The 22,010-nt window shown below is 53.3% G+C and overlaps 1 protein-coding gene across 3 annotated transcripts in view; it reads left to right on the top strand.

Moving 5' to 3' along the window:
* Nucleotides 1-22,010, top strand: part of NAV1 (neuron navigator 1) — a 244,790-nt gene that overhangs the window by 135,379 nt on the left and 87,401 nt on the right. For all 3 annotated transcript variants that reach the window (XM_035010343.1, XM_035010341.1, XM_035010342.1), the window contains 2 exons: nucleotides 15,447-15,549; nucleotides 20,248-20,613. In XM_035010343.1, coding sequence (XP_034866234.1) covers nucleotides 15,447-15,549; nucleotides 20,248-20,613 — 469 coding nt within the window. The remainder of the gene's footprint in view (nucleotides 1-15,446; nucleotides 15,550-20,247; nucleotides 20,614-22,010) is intronic.

The raw sequence follows: 22,010 nt of genomic DNA, 5'->3' as shown, positions 1-22,010 counted from the left end.
TCTTCCGAGGCCAGAAGATCTGCAGGTTCCAGAGCTGGGACAAAGCCCAGTGGGGAGGAAGGGCTCCCTCGAGGAAGTACCGGGCAGGAGCAGTGACCGCCCGCAAGGCCCGGCCTGGCTGGTGGCCCCGAGTCTTGGAGGTGGAGGAACGCTGACCTGGCCTGCCGCCCATCACCCCCCACCTCCCCCCACCCCCGGTCTCCTGGCAGTCCTGCAGTGCATTCATTCCGCGGCCCAAAGGACAGGCCTCTTCCTGCGAATGTGAGGAGTGCAGGGCCGGCGTGTCAGTCAGGAGGGGCCTTCTGGGGTCTGGCGATACTGTCTTGGTTGTCATTTCTCATGTATCTGGGAAAAAGCATGGACTTCAGAGTCAGACGTGGATTCACCTTCTTACTATACCACTCATGAAAGCTGTGGACCTTAGGAAGTTAACTGGGCCTCTCTGAGCCAAGCATCTATAAAACAGGGGTAATTATACTTAACCCCTAATAGCTGTTGTGTTAAGGGACAAAACGTGTAGTCATATGCCCCCTTATGCTCTCTCCTGCTGGGGAGAGCATAAGGGGGCATATGACTACACGTTTTGGCAGGATGAGCTGGGCCTCAGAGTCCCGGGATGATCGCCTCGGTCGGCAGTATGTCCCTACGAACACGTATGTCCTATTGACAGATATTAGAAGCTAATCAGGGGAGTCATAAATAGCTAGGCTGTTTATCTCTGGGTTCTGTTCTATTAGGTTGCTTTCTCATTGAAAATCTGTGATGAAAGAGACCACAGTCACCCAAGTGACCACAGTCGCCCAAGTCCCCCATGCAAGGGACATGGTCCAAGACCGCCGGTGATGCCTGTAACGTGGGTAGTCCCAACCCTGTAACCACCGTTTTTTCCTGTATGTACATACCTCTGATGAAGCTCAGTTTCTAAATTGGGTACAGTGAGAGATTAACAGCAATAGCTTCTAGTAAAATAGAACAATTATAAAAATATACTGTAATGAAAGTTACATGAATGCAGACTCTCATTTCATGGGGTGCCTGGGTGGCTCAGTCGGTCAGTCAGTCTGCCTTCGGCTCAGGTCATGTTCCCAGGGTCCTGGGATCGAGTCCCACGTCGGGCTCCCTGCTCAGTGGGGAGTTTGCTTCTCCCTGTCCCTCCGCCCCTCCCCCCTGCTTGTACACACTCTCTTTCTCTCAAATAAACAAATAAAATCTTTATTTTTTAATTTTTTAAAAGATTTTATTTATTTATTTGACAGAGAGAGACAGAGCGAGAGAGGGAACACCAGCAGGGGGAGAGGGAGAGGGAGAAGCAGACTCCCCGCTGAGCAGGGAGCCCGATGTCGGACTTGATCCCAGGACCCTGGGATCATGACCTGAGCCGAAGGCAGTCGCTTAACCGACTGAGCCACCCAGGCGCCCAACAAATAAAATCTTTAAAAATAAAAAAAAGAACATCATCTCACATTGCACTCACCCTTCTTGTGATGATGTGAGATGATAAAATGCCCACGTGCTGAGGTGAAGTGAAGGGAATGATGTAGGCGCTGTGACATAGTGCGAGGCTGCCCTTGACCTTCTCACTAGTCAGGAGGATCATTGACTTCAGGACCATGGGTAGATGGAACTGTGGATAAAGGGGGACTACTGTGTATCCGTGTCTAGCATCATGCTCGGTACCTAGAAAATTATGAGTAAGTATTGTCTCCTTCCCCTTCCCCTCCTGCCTCAGAGAACATTGCCTGCTTTTTAAGAACTCTTAAGCAAACCTTACTAAGTTTCACTGTAGGATTTCTCTGCCTTCTTAATTGGAAATCCTTAAAGCTGACCTTATTCCTTCTTGCTTCAGTTTGTGCCCAAACCCTGGGGCAGTGCCACGGCCTTTATCCAAACCTGGTCCTTTTGGTGGGTAGTAGGACCATCCTGAAGGTGGGGAGATGTGCTAGTGGCAGATGGGCTGAGCCTGAGGGTCCCCAGTGGTAGGCAGCAGAGGGTCGAGGGGATCGGTGACATAGAAGGCTTTTCCAGAAATATGAATCCTCCAGGGAGGCAGCCAGACTGGGCAGATCACAGCTCTTTGATGTAGGAGCAGATGCTCTGCAGGGAGAGCTGGGGCTGGGGAAGAGGGAGGTGTGAGCAGCCTTCTTAGGCAGAGAGACCTCCCCCGTCTGGGGCAGCCCTGCATCGCCCACACACTGTCCCGAACCTTCTCTGAGCCAAGGAATTTCCTTAAAGCCTGACCTCTACCTTCTCCAGCCCCAGCATGCTCTGAAATTAGCAAGCTGTGTCATCTTCACCGAGTCCTTGCCACTCCCCTGGGCCTCAGTTTCTTCTTGTGCTCAACAACCTCTGAGGCTCATGCCTGCTCTGATGTTCGAGGAGCATTCATGGCAGCCGTTTTCTAGGCTTGCGGCAGGGGCTGTCTACACGGGCACATATACAAGTTGGCAGACCAGTTACTCTACACATCTGCGTTGTCTCCAAAACTACATGCCACCCTCACCCCAAATCCACACCCCTTTCCCGTTGTCTGGTTTAAAACAGTGAGGGGAGCATGCCCTGTATTTGAGGTGTTGTGTGCAGATACAGGATGAATATGCCATGTCTCTGCCTTCCCAGAGGTGACAGTCTAGTGGGGGAAAAGACAGGAAATCTGATCAGGAGCTCTGGGTGGTATGTGCCATTATTTCACTTTATAGGTAAGAGTACTGAGGCCCAAGGAAGGATTAAGTACCTTGCCCCAGGTCCCAGGCTGGTTGGGGGTAAAGCTGGCTCTGTGCGCCGTGGCCTCCTGCCACCCAACAGCCGGAGCCAGCCCTTTCTCATGGCTCAGCCTTGGCTTAGGTTACATTGTTCCTGAACTAGGGGCTTGCTCTGCTGTCCGTGGTCAGACTCACTCCTTCCCTTCCTGTGGTTTCTAATCATTGGCCACATCTTCCAGGAGCCCCTCTCTGATTCCCTCAGCCCACCCCCACTTCGCCACTTTCTAATCAGTCCCCGGCAAACAGCAAGGCCCCTGGCACTGTTGACGGTGCCTGACCCCCACATGTGCGTGCCAGCCTCCTGGCTGCGGACTCCCAGAGGCCGGGCCCTACGTGGATGGCTGAGGTGGAAGCCAGTGGCTTCTGGGGTCAGTAGGTGCATCAAAAGCCATGGCCATCTATCCATTCGACGTGTCCCCTCGCTGAAGTCCAGCTACTTCCAGAGGAGTCAGGTGGGACGCACCTCTACAGCAGAGAAGACGGCAAGGTCTGGGTAGGAGAACTCCGGAGGGTCCCTAGCCTGGAGTTCTGGTGCAGGCAGAGGCGTGACGGGGGCAGGTCTCCCATCAAAAGAGCAGTATCTTCAGAGACAGTGCCTCTTGTCACTTGGCCATTGGTAGGTCCTGGGAAAGGAAAGGATGTCAAAGACTTGGAGGAGCTAAGTGACAAAAGCACAGAGCCAGAGCATACCTTTGCTGCTGATCCTCTTCTGCCACTAACTCAGACCCTGTGCTCTGGCAAGTCTCTGTCTGACCCACTCTGGTCTTCAGCCGCAGGGCCCCAAATACCTCAAGATGGGCCCCATCTGTAAAGTGGAGAGGCCAGACTAGACAGTTCATCAAGGGCAAACACCTCCTGGAAACAGCCGGTGGTATTAGTATAGACCAAGCCCCCGGGCTCGAGCAGTGCTGTCCGATAGAACTTTCTAGGCGATGGAAATGGTCTCTATCTATATAGTGCTTAAGAGCCAACGTGATGATGTGGCCATTGAGCACTTGAAATGTGGCAAGGGCAAATGACAAGTGAATTTTAAATTTTATTTAACTTTAAATATAGAAGATGCTCAACTTCATTTGTCATTAGGGAAAAGCAAATTAAATCTACAATAATTTACACTTCACACCCATTTGGATGACCATAATAATAAAAAAAAAAACAGACAATAACACATGTTAGAGAGTATGTGGAGAGATCAGAACCCTCACACACTGCTGGTGGGAATGTGCAATGGGTAGCCACTTTGGGTTTTTGGTGGGTTTTTTTAAGATTTTATTTTTAAATAATCTCTGCACCCAACACCCAACGTGGGCCTCAAACCCACAACCCCGAGACCAAGAATCTCATGCTCCACAGACTCAACCAGCCATGTGCCCCAGAGGCAGCCACTTTGGAAAACAGTCTGGTAGTTTCTCAGACTGTTAAACACAGAGTTACCGTATGACCCAGTGTTGCACTCCTGGGCATAAATCCAAGAGAAATGAAAATGTATGTCCATATAAAGACTTGTATATGAATGTTCATAGTAGCTTTATTCATAAAATAGGCAAAACGTGGAAATGACCCAAATGCCCATCAAATGATGAATGGATAAATAAAATATGGTATATCCAAGCAGTAGAAAGTTACTCAGCCGTGAAAAGGAATGACATAGTGATACTTGATACAACATGAATGAAGTGCTAAGAAGCCAGTCACAAAAGGCCAGTATTCATGATTATATTTATATGAGATATCCAGAACTGGCAAATCTGTAGAGATGGAAAGTAGAGATTGGTGGTTGCCCGGGGCTGGGGTGGGGGGTGGGGGGTGGGGAGTGGTGAGTGATTGCTAATGGGCGCGTTCTTTTGGGGGTGATAAAAATATTCTGAAGTTAGATGATGGTGATGGTCACACAAATCTGCAGATGTGCTAAGAACATTGAATTGTACTTTATTTTTTAGTTTATTTTAAAAAATATTTTATTCATTTATTTGAGAGAGAGAGAGCACGTGCATGGGGGAAAGGCCAGAGGGAGAGGATCTCAAGTCGACTCTGCGCTGAGCACGGAGCCCAACATGGGGCTCGATCCCAGGCCCTTGAGGTCATGACCTGAGCCAAAATCAAGGCAGATGCTCAACCCACTGAGCCACCAGGTGCCCGTGAATTGTTAAAAAGGGTGACTGTTCTGTTCTGGGAAGTATATCTGTCTCTGTATCTGTGTATCTAGATATTCATTTGCGGCCAGTGACTGCAGCACTGGACAATGCGGTCCAATTCTGGCTTCGCCATTCACTGCTGTATCACCTTAGGCAGCTTACTTAACCTCTCTGGGCTTCAGTCTTCTCAATGGCAAAACTGGGATACTAACTGGACTGCTTCACAGGGCTGTCATGAAGATGACATGGGCTGATATACATGAAGCTGCTAGACCCGTGCGTGGCGCACGGCGCTGTTAAAGAGTTAGCCAGTAACTGATCTTACTAGTTCGGTCAGAAATCGTGGCCCACACCCGGGCCCAGCCCCCAGCCCCCAGCCCTTTCCCGAGCTTCCTCTCCCCTCCCCGCTTGGCCTGCAGCCCCCTCTCTGCTGTGTAAACTGCCCCATCACAACCACTCCCAGCTCCCAGCCCCCAGCAGCAGCGTCACGAGAGCCTGGTGTCAACATGTAGGGTCTGGGCAGCATCGCTACTGGAAAGCAGTGCCAGTAAATCTTGAGGTCCGCTGGGCAGGAGAGGCAGGGCTTGTCTCCTGCGGAGGCAGGCAGTTCATTTTCTGCAGGAGGCCTGCCCTCCCGAGCTGAGCCCAGTGTCTAAGTCTTTAAAGGAGAGAAGATTGAATATGTTCGAGAGTCTTCTCTCTGATCCTATAACCTCACATTCAGAGGTACGTGGGGTGGGGAAGAGAAGAGGACAGGATTAGCAAACGGCACCCCTTCCCTGCAGGGGTGCAGGCAGGCGTCCCCTCCTTGGCCCCCAGCGCCCAGCATTGACCGCCCTCCACCGGTCCTTACCTAAAGCCGGATCAGGGCTAGACGGTAGGAAGTGGCCGCGGAGGTATTGCTTTGCTCTGGAGCTTTAATGCTCACTCTCCGTGGTCGCCTCCAAAGGTTGCACTTGCTCACTGGCTGAGCAGGCTGAGCCGGCCTGACCTGGGCAGCCTTGTGGAGCTGCTGTCTGGCTCCCCTCCTCCCTCCTGCTCACTGCAGAGAGAGGCTGCCACTATCCCGCCCCCCACCCCCCCGGAAAGGGCCAGGCTGGGCATGGTGGGGGTGTGGCGGGGGTGACTCCCCTCCCTCTCACCAGGAGGGAGACCTCCAGAGCACAGATCCAAACCCTCATCCACGCCCCACAGGCAACCCCTTGTCCCGCTGGGCACTGGAGCCCGTTGGAGTCTCTCCGAGACTTTAGCTCTGGATCTGAGCTTGCCAAGTGGAGCCCACAGGTCCCCGGAACACCCCCCCCCGCCCGCAAACCCTCTGCACGCCCAGGGCTGATCGGCTCAGCCCAGAAGCCAGGCACTGCTCCCTCTCCCCATGAGTAGGACAGGCTCCCCAGAGTAGATGCTGCAAACTCTTGGCGCTTCTCCAAGGATGATAGTACCACCCAGGCACTGAGGCCTGGGGTCGGGGGCAGGTTGCAGGCCCCAGGAGTGCAGAATCTGGGAGGAAAGGAGGTGTGCTAAGCAGAATGCAGAGGGGAAAAGACCCTTCTGGCAGCGCCTTGCAAGCCTGAGAGCGAGAGGGCTGCTTTTCTGCAGTACGGCGGCTGCCGCAAGGCCACGGCGGGCTGAGGACCAGCAGCGCCCCCTTGTGGCCCGTCTCCGCAGCAGCGACCCCGGCAGGGACTGGACTGGGGCTGGCATCCTCCGAGCAGCAGGGGGACTAGGTGGCTCCTCGTGATGGACGAGTGGGCTTTCCCAGAAAACAGTGGATGTGTGCCCAGGGAGTAGACTTGGTCTGAAGGCCCAGGACACAGCCCAGTGGCCTGGCATCAGGAACTCAGCCCTGTTTTGTGGTGGACATCTATTCTGGTGGTGTGCAACAAGATGTCAGAATTTCTCAAGATGTGACCTTCTGGGGCTGCCTGGTGGCTCATTCGGTTAAGCGTCTGACTCTTGATTTCAGCTCAGGTCATGATCTCAGGCTCATGAGATGGAGCCCCTTGTTGGGCTCCACGCTCTGCGGGGAGTCAGCTTGAGGATTCTCTCCCTCCCTCTGCTCCTCCCCCCCTTACTTACTCTCTCTCTCCCTCGCTCCCCACCCCACCCCCCCTTTCCCCTGCTCATGCTCTCTGTCTGTCTCTCTCTTTCAAATGAATAAACTTTTTTTTTTAAGATTGTTTATTTATTTATTTGAGGCAGGGGACAGAGGGAGAGGGAGAAGCAGACTCCCCACTGAGCAGGGAGCCTGATGTGGGGCTTGATCCCAGGACCCCAGGATCATGACCTGAGCTGAAGGTAGACACCCAACTGACTGAGCCACCCAGGTGCCCCAATAAATAAAATATTTTTTAAAAAAACAAGACCTTCTGTATCATCCATATTGGGGGCTTGCAAAGATGCCCCATCTCAGCCTGTTGAGTCATGGTCACTGCGGATGACACCCTCACCCCCGAATCTTTAACACATTCTGGGAGAAAAGATGTTTGTATGGGATTTAGCCAACTACAAAGCTATAGAACCAGATGGTCAAAGTTGGTTAGGGGCCTTGGGTATCCCCTACCCCAACTTCCTTGATTTATTTTTTCTTTAGAGGAGGCTGAGGAGAGGCAAAGGGAGAGGGAGAGAGAGAATCTTAAGCAGACTTCACACCCAGAGCAGAGCCGACATGGGACTTGATCTCAGGTCCTGAGATCATGACCTGAGCCAAAATCAAGAGTCGGATGCTTAACCGACTGAGCCGCCCAGGCACCCTCCCAACTCCGTTTTTTTATAGATAGGGAAATTAAGGCCCAGAGAAGGGAAGTAATTTATCCAGGACCCCACAGCTAATTAGTGTGTGCCCTCAGGAAGAGCAAGCCTGCCCCCGCTGCCTTCCTCCCCTGTACCCCTGCCTCCCCCTTCCTCTTAGCCCAGTCCACTAGGGACATATTGCGGAGGCTCTCTGATCCAAACCTTCTGACTCAATCAAAATCAAAACTCTAGGTGATCTGGAGAGACACCTGCCTGGCAATCCCAGGCCAGAGGTGGACCACGCATGCCCTTCTCTCTGGCCCCAGATTTCACTTCTATCTCCTGGTTTGCCTTGCCTTGCCTCCCATTCATGTGGCCAATATATTATTTCTTGAGTCCTGGCTCTTTCTAAGTACTTTGCCCCATGCAGCACCCCGCAGGAGGGCCACAAACACTTGGCTCCAGTTTGGTTCACACGCTAGTTGGGAGGATTCAGGATTCTCTGGGGCAAGGATGAAACTCTCCAGGGGGCAGGAGCACTCACTAACTAGAAGTGTGTGATTTGTCACACCGCAGGGTTCGGTGACAATCGCCTCTGACAATATTATGACTTACGTGGGGGGATGAGTGAAATGACAGAATTGGTAACAGAATAAAACGTCCCCCCGCCTGCATGCTCCATGGAAGGGGGTGCCTCTTGCATGGAGGCCCACCCAGTGCTCTCTCTCTAGGGCCTCCGGGCTCATCGGATGGTGAGCAGGGTGGAGGGAGGAGTGGAATTGTAGGGAGATTGCCTGAGCTCAGGGGAGACTGGTGAGCTGGGTCACCTGTCAGTTTCCATGCCTGCTTCTGCCGCACCGCCAGACCGAGCCTCCCAAGACTCAAGATGAGGAGTCCATCCGGTGCAAGGCTGCTGGCTGCAAGGACCTGCAGGACCCACCTAGAGCAACCTCTGAGCAGGGGGTGGAGACCTGGAGGGCTGAGGACTCCCCAGAGGTGGGCCCCCGTCGCCTCCTCTGGCTGGACTTCGAAGGTGTGTGTCCTTGAGTAGAGGAGAGAGAGAAAAGTGATGCCAAAGCCATTTGACTCGTGGGAAATACAGCATGTCAGCCGTGGATACTAGTTGTGATGTGGTAAACTCCCAAGCATCCTTTGTGCTCGTGGTACTAAATATTCTTGGAGAAGGTGGCCCACTGGCTAGGGCTGGAATACTTGTGTTCGTAACGCTTTTATTATAATGCTGTTTGCCCCATGTGTACTAGGAGCCCAAGCTGACAGATTTTAGAGTTTGGAGAAGACTTGGATGCCACCCTTGGGATCTAATAGGGTCAGGAGAGATTTTTTGTTTTCTTCTTGGGAGTGGTTGAGTGTGTGTGTGTGTGTGAGATGCTTGATTCCTCCTTCTGCAGGTCATTTAGTCTAGCCTGGATATCTAAGCGGATCTATTCCCAGACATCCCGAACAGTAATTTACATTGTTTGTTTGTTTTTAAAGATTTATTTGTTAATTTTGAGAGAGAGAGCACGCGTGTGCGAGCAGGGGGAGGGGCAGAGGAAGAGGGAGAGAGAATCTCAAGCGGACTCCCTGCTTGATCGCATGACCTTGAGATGGTGACCTGAGCGGAAGTCAAAGAGTCAGATGTTTAACTGACTGAGCCACCCAGGTGCTCCACTGTAATTTACATTTTGATCACCCCCTCTGGGGACACATCTCAGTGCCTCTCATCCCCAGCCCACAACCCAGCCAGGAAGAGCCCCAGGCCAAGAGCACATCTGCCCTGCTGTTCACCACCTGGGAGACTCGGGGCTCGCCTTTCCGCTCTCTGGGCCTGAGGGAGGTGTTGTTTTTCCCCCATCTATGAAGTGAGAGGGCAGATGATTCTTCCGAGCCCCGAAATGCCAAGACTTGAAAATGTTCTTGCCCTTGAGTCACTTCCGTTTCTCCTGTGGCTTCTCACGGAGCCCAGCCACTCACAGCAGAAGCTCGTACAGAAGTCAGCCGAGAACCCAGTCCTCTGTGGCCTCTGCCCTGGGCTAAACGACTAATGCGGTTTCTGAAACATTGGTGGAAGTAATTAAGATTTCGGCAGTCAGTTATCACAGTTTACTTAATTGTCAGCTAATAATTAAAATTGTACAGAACTTGGGTAAATTTGACTGCTGGGGGTTGGATCCCCTGGAGTCCCTCCTCCTCCCCACACCTCCCTAAATCTGGTGGGGTTCTTAGCCTGCGTTGGAGGCCCCCATCCCTTACTACCTCCGATTTCAGACTGCTGGCCAGGGATGGCCCCCAAGGCCCAGCCTCTCCCTCGGCTGAGCCAGGGTCTGGGGGAGCGGGTTTGAAGATGGAACATCACTATGGTGCAGGGCTGTCATCAGACCTGATGACTCAAGGATGAAGTTTTGTTTCCACCTCGTCTACTCCCTGCCTCCTAGGCTGAGGGCCTCCCCCAGCCAGGGCAAGGGCCCAGAGGAGGATGGGCAGTCCACCCGAGCTGCACCTGGGGGGCTGGCACCCCCCACCTACAAAGGAAAGAAGCAAGAAGCCAGCCCCAGCCCCAGTGCAAGCGTGCGCCCTTTGCTCACTGGCCCCTTTGTACCTTGTGATGAACAAGAGCTACGGTTTATAGAGTACCTACTATGTGCCAACTGCCGCGCAGAGCATTTTACCTGAATGAGCACTGTCACCCTCGCCACGACCCTCCCAGCGGGGCACCATTATTCTCCCCATTTTACAGAGGGGGAAACTTGCAGCAAGCTGAGGTGCCTTGTGCAAGGTCAGACACACCGAGAAAGGACAGAGCAGGGTCTGAACTCAGGTCTTTCCGACTCGAAGAACTATGTTCTTGCTACTACACCGCCCCGTCCATTCTTGCCCCAGCGTCTCCATTTCTTGGTTAGTTCCTAGTCTAGTTCAAGTTCACTCTCTTGCCTTCCTGGGGAAGCTTGTTTTCCCGATTTGCCACCAGTTGCACAGTGCTTCCTCCCTGTGCATTATCCCTTCTCCAGATTAAACGATCCCTATGCTACTGCTTTCATCTTTTTCCTTCCTCACCTGCAGTGGAGGAGGGGTCCACGTAAACCTCTCGGTGCAGAACTGCAGACCTGCACACGTGTGATTCTTTTTTTTTTTTTTTAGATTTTTATTTATTTATTTGAGAGAGAGAGAGAGAGAGAGCACAAGTGGGGTGAAGGGCAGAGGAAGAAGCAGACTCCTGCTGAGCAGGGAGCCTGATGCGGGACTCAGTCCCAAGACTCTGAGATCATGACCTGAGCGGAAGGCAGACGCTTAACCGGCTGAGCCCCCCAGGCGCCCCCACACATGTGATTCTAATGGTTTCCACAAACTACTGGCCAGACCACAAGTAGTTGTGTATGTCTGGAGGCATGTGTATTTCGGGGCACTGTATTGTAGTGGAAAAAACAGGAGCTTTGGAGTCCACAGATAGGGAAAGTGCTTAGGGTCATGCCCGCCGTGTGGTAAGCGTTCAGGAGTGACATTATTTGCATTTGTGTGTGTGTGTGTGTATCTGTGTGTCAGGTTTATTTGATTGCCAGTCCGTGAGCCCAGAGACTCATGACAAACAGTATGCCCTCTGTGGTCTTGCGTAAGGGGCAACAGTGTGTAGAAACACCATCCTACCTTGCAATGCCCAGTGCGTGCTGAGAGGGTGATGTTGTTGGTGGCACCTGTGAGTTACCATGGTGATGGCTGGGTTGGGGGAGACTCTTGCTCTCTTCTGAGCCAGAGGAGCACATACATCCTCCCTGGTTGCTCCTTTTGCAGGGAAAGGCTTGGAGCCCAGACAACCTCATGAGCTCCCCCCGTAGACCTCCTTGTCAACCCAGAGCTGCAGGAGCCCTACCTGGCCTTTGTCCAACCCTGCTTCTCACACACACACACACACACACACACACACACACACCCACCCACACCATTCTTACAGCTGGACCCTATTCTATAGGAGTTAAGAGTGAGCATACCCAGAGCCTCAGAGTAGGGCGGTGAGGGTGTTCGGATCAGGGCATCCAATGGAGGGGACAGGTATGCTCTGCTGGCCACAGCGTGGGCCCAAGCAAGAGCAAGACCCTAGCTAAGCCGGCCTGGAGAACGCTTTTTTCTCATCTGCACGAAGATGACAAATAGGCTGGGGGTGTGCTGACTGCATCCCACAGGGAAGGACGCTGAGGGAGGAGAGGAGCTACCAGGCCCTCCCTCTCTGCTGTGTCTGTACTCTGTTATGTCCCCTAGGCCTATCCCACACCCAGACTAAACATTTGACAAGACACATGGAGGTGACCTCTGAGGCACCATGACTTATCCAGTAAAACAAATCAGCAAGCTTTGGGGTCATCATCACAAAATGGTGTGTGCCTCACAGACCTTCACCCCATCTCTGATCCTCATGGGAGATGGTGAGAAACGGGTGAAGCTTAGGTATGAGTCAGGTGGATGGAGTGAAGGTCAAGAGGGGGCAAGGGTGAGGGGTGGGGTGAACTCTTTTGCAAATGTAACTTTATTCATATTTTCTAGTTAAATATGTAAAGATTTGCCTTGGGGTCATGGACGTGAACATCAAATTGCCCCCCAACCTAGCCAATGTGTCTGCAGCTTCTTGAGCTCCAGAGGCCTTCCCTGTATGTGCATGTCAGGCCTCTCATCATGGGGCTACCTCTGTACCCCGAGGAAGGTATCCGTCACCCACAAATGTGGAGCACAGCCAGACTTCTCAGGAGCCACCACCCTGAGCTAACCTTTGAGAAGCAGGCTGGCATGCCCAGGATGACCACCAGGGGGCAGTGCTGGGGCACGGAGGGAGCTTCAGGGGGGTAGCCTCGGCAGGACCCACCCAGGCCTAGGAGCAGATGCAGATCTAGGTCACCCTCCAGCAAATCAGGGTCTAACCCAAACTCCTGCTGTGTATGCGCGTAGCCTATGCTGCCGGCAGGCTTGGCATCAGACGTTATTCCATTAACCTCTCTCCGAGACCTCCAGCTCATCTCCTCCTCGCTGGACCTCAGCCTCCCATCTCTTCTGTAACCAGCCTGGACCGGGTCACCTCTAAGGACTCTTGTGGCTCTAATTTTCAGCAAGTCTATGAGACTTTGGGGTATTCCCACCCCACTCTACCGACACGGAAATGAGGTAGCGGGATAGGGTGATCTTTGAGGGAAGAGGGCAATGTGATCAGTGCAATGAGAAGTAGGAAAGTGTCTCTTTTTTTGTCACTACTAGAGCATTAAGATCCAGGTTTCCACACCCACACCCCCATGTCCCAGGGCCAGGAGCATTAGAGAATACAGAGGGACCCTCCTGGGGCTGGCTACTATGTGTATTAAATACTTTTCCCTAAAAAGAAAAAAAAGACATCTTCCTAAAGGGACATATATCCATCCATTCTTTTTTTTTTTAAGATTTCATTTATTTATTTGAGAGAGCGCACGCGCACACATGCTCGAATAGGGAGAGGGGGACAGGGGGAGGGAAAGAGAGGATCCCAAGCAGACTCCGCGCCAAGTGCCGAGCCCGACCCCACAACCGCAAGACCATGACCTGAGCCAAAACCGAGAGTCAAACCCTCAACCCACTGAGCCACCCAGGCGCCCCTATCCATTCTTTTTAAAAATGTATTTCTTGGCACAGTTTTTGTGGTAGCATCCGTCTACTGAAATGTTCATTGAGCACCTACTGTGTGCTGTCACCATGCTTGATAGTAATGGTGCAGAGATACCCTGTGATCGATCACAAGAAATACGAGTTTCTTCCTGGGCTCGACTCTGCTCTGTGGCCTTGGGCAATTTCTTTCATCGTTTTGAGTCTTAGTTTTCCCATCTGTAAAATGGGACAAGAGCACAAACCTCCCGTAAACGTTGTGAGGATTCAACTAGCTGATACATGCACAGGGTTGGCATGCACACAAGTCTCTGAGTAACTCTTGGTCACCTTCCTCTTTGGGACTGCACACCCCTTATAGTTATGCGCGCCTTTCCCTCATCGCTGCCAAACCCATAGAAAGAATTGCCCTAGCCCAGGAACCCACATCTTGGCACGATGTTCTTAGTCCCCACACAGGCATTTGGGAACCAAGCTTTAAAAATATATGTGTATACTTTCTGATCCTGTCTGTGTTCCATGCCAAGCCATCCGTTAAAGCCTTGGAGAAGCTCACAAGGTGACATTTGCCAGGATAAATAGGCATTGGCAGCTACAGAAGTGACGACGCTTCTGTGGGACAGAGCTCAGGCCCCTGGCACGGAGGCTTGCCATTTGTCCCTTCTTGCCACCAGCATGGAAGCCGGATACATGATACTCACCATGAGCGACCCTACCAGCAGTAGCAGCCTCCTATAGGCTCCCCCAGGGAGAGGAGAGGTGCCTGGGTCTGGGTGTGGAGCTGGTTCTCAGCAAAGGTGCCACCTGGCTTCCTGCCCACCCTCCCCAGTCCCCCCTCGGCCAACAAGACAGAGCAGCCCCCTGCCAGCCGGCCTGAGTATATTCTTGGGGGAAGATGGGCCTCTGAAGGGATTCGGAAATGTTCCCTTTGGCAGCGAAAAGAACCTCATGCCCCTGCTGAGTCTGTGGGTCGGGGAGGGACCAAGAGGGCAGTTTGACGAGGGGAGGACCACAGAGGGTTTCAGGATAGAAAAGGGAAGTAGCCTCAGAGTCAGGATTCTTGGGGTTTCTCCATTGCTTTGCAATCAGCTCTCTGCAGGCCCCTGACCCTCCATACATTGCGTTTCAGGGAGGCCTTGGGGGATTTGATTCCATTCAGTGAATCTGGATCCCACAGTCAAAGGTAAACCACGGGAGAGGGACAGGTCCTCTTCATTTTAGTGTCCTCAGGGCCTACTGGCATAAACTATGTGTTTGATAAGGTTTACTGGGTGGATTGATAGAAAGATGGAGAAAGTTCTTTGAGTTCTTCATGCTCAGAACCTCTTCATCTTTTGGATGTTATTTTTACTCTGGAAAGGAGATGGGATAAATTCTGTTTGCTTTTTGCTGTTGTAGATTGATTCTTCTCATCTGACCATGTTAACATTCTGCCTGGAAACCAAGGTTGAATAAAAGGACCCCTGATCGTTTAGGATTCTGAGGGTGGTGGCCGTACCCATACAGTCCTCCTCACTTGGGATCGCACTGTTGCCCAGAGCTCAGTCTGTGCTCTGGAGAATGACTGCTCATGCCCTCCAGCCTCCCCACCAGCCACCTCACTTTTAGGGGCTCTATCTGCACTATCCCCCCTGAGCCCCATAGAGCAAGTCCAGACATTCCCAGTCAGTGCGTGGGGCCCAGGGAGTGTGACATGCTGGAGCTGGCTCTTACCAGCTTCCCAGAGCTGACTGGTAGCATCTCTTCCTAACCCTGAGGTCAGTGACATCATGTTGGTAGCTTAAAAGAGTCATGGGAGGAATATTTACACCACAGAAATTGGCAAACACTCCAAGTCAGGGCATCCCCACCTCTGAGGGCTGGTTGTTAAACATTTACCAACATATCACTGGAGATGGGGTTTGGGGCAGACATTTCAGTTGACCTCAACCACAGGAACCTTGCCTGTCAGGGACCTCTGCTCTGAGAAGCAAGGCCTCCCAAAAATGAAGCCAGAAGAAACAGTTCCTCAGGGGGTCTGGGTGGCGTGCCCAACACAGACCCCTTCTAGGGTCAAGACGTCAGGCGGTTCAAGGGCATGTGTCTAGGGTGACCAGCATGGCCTGGGGAGCAGTGTCCTCGGGACATCGTCAGTCTCCACTCCTTGACACCCTCAGCTCTCACCAGAAAGTTCTCCACTCACCCAGCTGTTCTTTTCTCCCTCTAGACCCAGAGTCCCAGAGGAAGAGGACAGTGCAGAATGTCCTGGATCTTCGACAGAACCTGGAAGAGACCATGTCCAGTCTGCGAGGGTCCCAGGTGACTCACAGGTAGGTCTAAACTGCCGAGGGGGCCACACCCTCCACTGCTCTTTCTCTCTCCCAGTCTGGAGAGCAGGGCTTCAGAGCCCCACGGTGCCACCGCGGCAGGGACAGGAGAGTTGGCCATCTTGGCAAAAGAAGCTTGGATTTGCCTGGGATCTGCTTGCGCTTGAGCATGAGATTTCATTTTGAGCAAATGAGTTTGAAAAGCACAAGAGTGGGGAATGGGAAGCCACCCCATGATTCAGGGCATGACCTTCCTGTCCACTTTCCCTCCTTCAACACCAGTCTCCTCATCTGTTACAGATGCTGTCCTCCTCCTGTCCTGAAGTTTCTGTTATTAGAGGCTTCTAGAATCGTGCCCATCCCAACACCCAGCATCTTTTCCCTCTTCTTTCAGTTAGGTGTCCCCTTGCCTCTTCAGCCAGTGGCTGAGGGAGCCTGAGGGAGCCTGAGTGCTCAGGCTCCATGTCACCCAGATCCACGCCATGGGGCTATGCCCCTTCACCCCACCCTGCAGAGACCTTGCAGCCTCCCGCAGTGTGGGGCATTCCGCCCTCCCATGGCACCTCTCCCTGGAGCTGCATACTGACCACGGCCTCTGCCATGACTCAGAATTTCCCCCACTGGCTCCTAGAGCTGCTCAGATGAGCTCATGCTGTCAGCTCCAAGGGGGATAGAGGGCCAGGCAGGGGGTAGAAGGAGAGGGAGCAGACAGCCAGGATTGGGAAATCCTGGGGGGTGTGGAGCAGGGAGGCTGAGAGCGATTAGGTGGCCTGTCCAGTTGGACTGGAGATCGGTTCCTCCCCATCTCCTGGGGTAGGAAAATGAGAGCAAAGTTGGGACAGAAGGACAAAAGGATAGGGGCTTTGCTGAGCCCAAGTGTGTGGCCACGTGATAGCCAGACTAAACTGACATACCTCCAGTGACAGAGAACTCACTAACTGTCAATCATCTCTGTGCACCGTGGGATTGCCATGACCAGGCAGTGGAACAGAAATCAGGCTTCATAGCTTTCACCCATCAGCTCTAGTTCTTCTTCTGCTTAAGAACACCCCTCTTCCTCCTTCCACTACTCTGCCTAGCCCTGTCCCATCCTCTTTATTGGACACTCAGCCCTTTGCTCCCAGATAGCTGAAATATTTTCAGTGCTAAATCAAAGCCTCTATTCTGTGGGGTTCGCAGGACCCAGCCTACTGAAAGGGATGTGGTCAAGGACATCTGAGGAAAAGAGTGCATGGGGGGAGGCTCCTGGAGGCCCTGGGGCTCAGGCCCCCTTACATCTATTCCTAACCTCCATCCCTCACAGTCCTGAGCAGGACCCAAGTGAGACAGGGGCCGGGCTCAGCTTGGCTCACCAGTTCGGGGACTCGGTGGAGGAAATCTTGAGCATCCTCCTTCCCCCATCCAGGGAAGTTGCTGGAACAGCTCTCAACCAAATCATATGCCAGCTCCATGCCAAAGAAGGCAGAAAGTGCTTAGTTGCTGAGGGGGTCACACCCCAAATGACTCACCCGCAGTGGAAGGGTAGAAGCAACAGCTTCCGTGTCCTGGTGCCACTGACTCTGAGCAGCCAGCCCGTGAAGCAGGACAGGCTGACCCCTTTTTGCTTTCTGTTTGGGGTGGAGAAGAGAGAGCTGGCTGGTTGGAGGGGAAAGCCTCCGACCTCTGGCTTCTGCCTCCCTTTGTGGAAAAGGAACCAAGAGCCCTGAGCTGGTTTTGCTGTTGACTGTGGACCCAGAGCCACTTCCTCTCTTAGCCTTTGGTTTATATTCTTCCTGGTCCACGCTTTGATAGCCAAAACGATTTCCTGAGTATGTAGGGCTTTTTCACTTTTTAAAGTGCTTTCCATCCATCAGCCCTTGCGTCCGTCCTGGGAGGAGGCAGGGTATGTTCATATCGTCTGGGTTAGAGAAGTAGCAGCTGAGGCTGGGGAGAGGGGTCCCTTGCCGGAGTCACGCCAGCTGATGAGGGTGGGTTCTGTGTCCGGCAAGCTTAGAACCCATGCCAGGCACGGTGCTGGGCACCAAACCCCAGAACAAACACAGGCTTCATGCTTGATGGGGAGCTTCCCGTCCAGTGAGCAGTTCCAGCCAGGTTATTTTCACTCTGGAACTTAGAGGCTAGCTCTAGATTCAATTCCTTTTTCAGAAATCTTTTATTTCTGTCCTGCTTCCTCTATTTCTACTGGCTCGTTTCCCCAGCAAGGAGAGCGTCTGGGTCAGGGGGTTGGGGCTGGAGAGGAAATGAAAGTCTCCCTCCAAGCCCGCCACTCTCCCCACCCCAGAGAGAGAGCGAGAGAGAGAGAAAGGCAAGACTGAAGTGCCAGATGCAAGGCTGGAAGGCAAGAACTGACGTTTTAAGCTAGAATCCTCCCCTGCTGACTTAGAGATGTCTGGAGATGGGTTGGGGGGGCGTGTAAAAAAGAGCAGCAGAACCGAGGAAGAGGCACTTTTAGTGCAGAGAGCTAAGCAGGAGTAGGCCAGGAATAGCACTGAGGGATCTGGATGCTCCGCATACGCACAGCCCACACCGCGCACTAATTTTATTGCCGCGGTGTAGACTGACTAGGGAAACGGGCTGTCCTGGACCTCTCCAGCGTCGTCACCATGGCCATCATCATCCTTTCCTTTCCCATTCTCATCTCATCGTCATGGTCAGCTTGTTTTCATTAAACCCTTACTGCGTGCGTCCCGGCACTGAGTCTGACGACGAGAACGTCACTGCTCTTCAACTCAGCACATTCGTCCTGGGTCTGCTCCTCATTGATTGGTTCTTGTACCTGGACCCAAGAACATGCCAGGCCCTGCGCAAAGTGCTGACATACAGTGGTGAGCGAGGCAGCCAGTCACACAGGCCCACAGTCTCTTTCAGGGAACTTCCATTCGCTCCGAGGTCCACAGTAATTAGAAACAGAAATAACACAGTATGTGACGAAGCACACGCCAAACACCAGAGGAGGGCCCAGAGGGGAGAAGCTCGATGCACGCCAGGTCAGGAAGCCCCACAGAGGGTCAGAGGCAGTGCTCACAAATTGCCCTGCCCAGCCAGGGCACCCCCAGCTTGTGCACAGGACTTCTGTAGAGACCACCTGCGTGCTCAGATTCAAGGGTCTTTGGGCTCCTCCAGTTCTGTTGATCGAAAAAAATCAACCCTTGGGGAAGCCTGGGTGGCTCAGTCGGTTAGGGGTCTGCCTTCAGCTCGGGTCATGATCTGGGGATCCTGGGATCGAGCCCCACGTCTGGGAAGCCTGCTTCTCCCTCTCCCTCTGCCCCCCCCCCGCTTGTGTGTGTGCGCGCGCGCTCTCTCTCTCTTTTTCTCGCTCTATCTCAAATAAATAAATAAAATCTTTAAAAAAAAAAATCAACCCTTATTTTCTCAGGGTTGGTAGACACAATTTGGGAGGATTTTCTTTTTTTCAAGGAGCATTACCAAAACAAGAATAGAAAAATCAGTGTCCCACTCATACCTTAACCCCCCAAAGTGACTAAGAAATAGATGTGTTCACAGAGTGGGGGTTCGTGTGCTTGTGTAACTCCTGCAGCCACAGACTGCCCTAGCTACCCAGCTTTCCAGGCCTATGGATCCTATTTCAGTTACGCAACCCTGCCTGGCTTTAGTCAGGCCGAGCTCCTGAGACCCTGCCCATGGTTGATTGGGGCTGGCAACGCTGCTGGGATGAGTGGGATGATCAGTCTCTGTCTGAACCCACATCCAGGCCACCTCTCCAAGCAGATCCCAACTATCCTTGCTCTCTGCAGCCACCTGCAGAGGGTCCCTGGGGGAGAAAGGCATCTCCTTCTCCAACTCCCAGACTCCCTCTGGGTCAGGTCATCCCGCACAAACCTGGGCATGCTTTCCTGGCCTGGCCTAGCAGGGCCTGAGGCGTGGGGCCCTGCACATCCTGTCTTCACCCCTGTTGTCCATTTCCCCATGTTCTCTCCTCTTTCCAGTTAAGGCTGCTTCTGTTCTCTGGTGAGGTGCTGCTGCTTTCTCCTGACAGCTTAGGGCTTTCACTAGTCTTACTGGGAACCAGCCACGCATCTCAGGTTCCCAAAGCTTTGCCTATACCCTCTGTAACCCACTCCAGGCTTTGCCATCTCTGGTTTGGGAATCAACTAGCTCTTACTTGTTAACAGAAAAGAGGTGATAGACACACCCTGAACAAATGAATGATCAAGGCCTTTGCAGCTGGGGTGACCAGTCTATCCCACTTCCCCCGAGCGATCCCACTGGACTCTTCCCATTTATTGAGCAGCTTGTATATACCAGGCACTGCGTTAGACATTTACATAGGTGATCCTTACAACTCTGTGGAGTAGCTAATATGCTATTATCTCCATTTTACAGATGAGGAAATGGAGGCTTAGCAAGATTGATGAGTTCACCTCCAGCTCACTTACAAATAAATGGTAGAAAAGGACTAAAACCCAGCTCATGTCATAAAATCTATGCCCTTAGGCAGTATATGGGATTGGTTCCCTCGCACTTAAGAATCCTTTTCATCTGACAACCTCAGGTAACACTAACAGGGGGGCCGGACCCGAAGAGAGGCCTCCTGGAGGTTCCTGGAGCCCACGTGGGCAGGTGCAGAGGAGGCGGGAGGGCCTGGGAAGGCGGAAGGGTCGCTGGAGTGCAGTCCGCCGGGACAGGGCCCAGAGCGGCCCTGCCAGAATGAAAACCAGTGTCCTTCTGCCCTCTGCCCAGCTCCCTGGAGATGACGTGCTACGACAGTGATGACGCCAACCCTCGCAGTGTGTCCAGCCTCTCCAGCCGCTCGTCCCCCCTCTCCTGGCGCTATGGCCAGTCCAGCCCGCGGCTGCAGGCCGGGGACGCGCCCTCGGTGGGCGGGGGCTGCCGCTCGGAGGGGCCGCCCGCCTGGTACATGCACGGGGAACGGGCCCACTACTCGCACACCATGCCCATGCGCAGCCCCAGCAAGCTCAGCCACATCTCCCGCCTGGAGCTGGTCGAGTCCCTGGACTCGGACGAGGTGGACCTCAAGTCCGGCTACATGAGCGACAGCGACCTCATGGGCAAGACCATGACGGAGGACGACGACATCACTACCGGGTAAGGCCCCTTGCACCGTGGGGCAAGGGGCTAGGGAGGGCAGGCGGAAGACCAGTGGAGCGGGAGTCCTTCAGAGGGGAGTTGGACTCACGACAGGAGTTTGGGTTGCTGTGCTGTGACAAGAGACAGCTGTGCGGGGCCTTTGGACGCTGGTCGTGGCTGCCCCCGAAATTTGAGGCGGTGGATTACGGGCTTTGGTGTGGTGGGTGGGGCCACCATTGGAGGGGCTGATTGGCCAATGGCGGGACCTCCCTCTCATTGGCCCGGGTGGCTGTCGCTCTAAGGCATGCCCCGCCCTCCCCGTCCTTTGCCCTCAAAAGGCTGACGGGAAGGGCTCTGGGGAGGAAATGGCGTTAGTCCCCGTTCTGCTAACTCTGTGTGGGCCTCGGACAACCTAATCCTGCTATCCCCTTTGTAAAAAGAGGATGAGAGGACCACACCTACCTACCTCCGAGTCTAACAGGAAGAGAAAATAAGAGCACTGCTGAAACAGAAAAGTGGGACTGGTGGCTCCCCCTTCCCTCGCCGGGATTCCCGGCCCCTCTGTCCCGTGTGCCTTCCCCCATGGCACTCAGTTTCCACTGCTCTGGTTTCTTCCTCTGCAGACCTTCTACCAGTAATGCAACTTCCGAGCCCCTATCCCGGTCTGTTAAACCCTTCCTTCCTGTACTTTGCCCCACAGGGACCCTCATCTTTTCTGCCCCCAATTGGCAGGGTTGGGTTTGTGGAGCAACGTGGACATAGGCAACAGTCTGGGAAGTGAAGGAGAAGATAGAAAGAAAGAAGTGTGGGAGGTGGGAGGGGTCCTGGCCCAACTGTTCCAAGCCGTGAGATCGGAGAGCTGTAGCGGTTCTGGAACCTTCTCCAGAGCATCTTTCAGTTCACTGCTACTTCCTCTCTTCCTTATTGGTTTGCTGGAACTTTGCAAGGGACCACACAAGTAGTGACAACACCCCTTCCCCCTACCCCTCTCAGGGACTACCTCTTCCCAATAAAAACCCCCAAGCTTCAAGAGAATGGAAAGTAGCCCCTCCTAGGAAAGGACTAAGAGCTGAGCTCCAGGCCATCCACTGTTCCCCACCCTTGGGGACAAACTTGGAGGGACTGGGCAGGGCCTGTCCGGCTGATGAGGCTGCTCTGGAGCAAAACAGCTGACTCATGAATGGGGTTGTTTACTGCCTCTTCAATCCCCGGGGCCGGCCCGACCTCACGCTCAGATCCACCAGCCTGGAGCTGGGACTGCAGAAAAGCCACCCAGCTCCTCCTGTGCTCAGAGGGCTTTGGCGGGCAGGAAGGAGAGCCAAGGTGTCTGACGGGCTGCTTTGTACAGCCACTGTGCTGGGAAGCTGCTTCTCTGAGGAAGCATCCGGTCCCTGCCTTCTGAGAGCTCCCAGTTG

The sequence above is a fragment of the Mirounga leonina genome, unplaced genomic scaffold, assembly GCF_011800145.1.
Source record: "Mirounga leonina isolate KUSES-001 unplaced genomic scaffold, KU_Mleo_1.0 Mir_154, whole genome shotgun sequence".
Taxonomy (NCBI): Eukaryota; Metazoa; Chordata; class Mammalia; order Carnivora; family Phocidae; genus Mirounga; species Mirounga leonina.
Note: the sequence above shows the minus strand (reverse complement) of the source record. Positions and strands in the feature narration are given on the sequence as shown.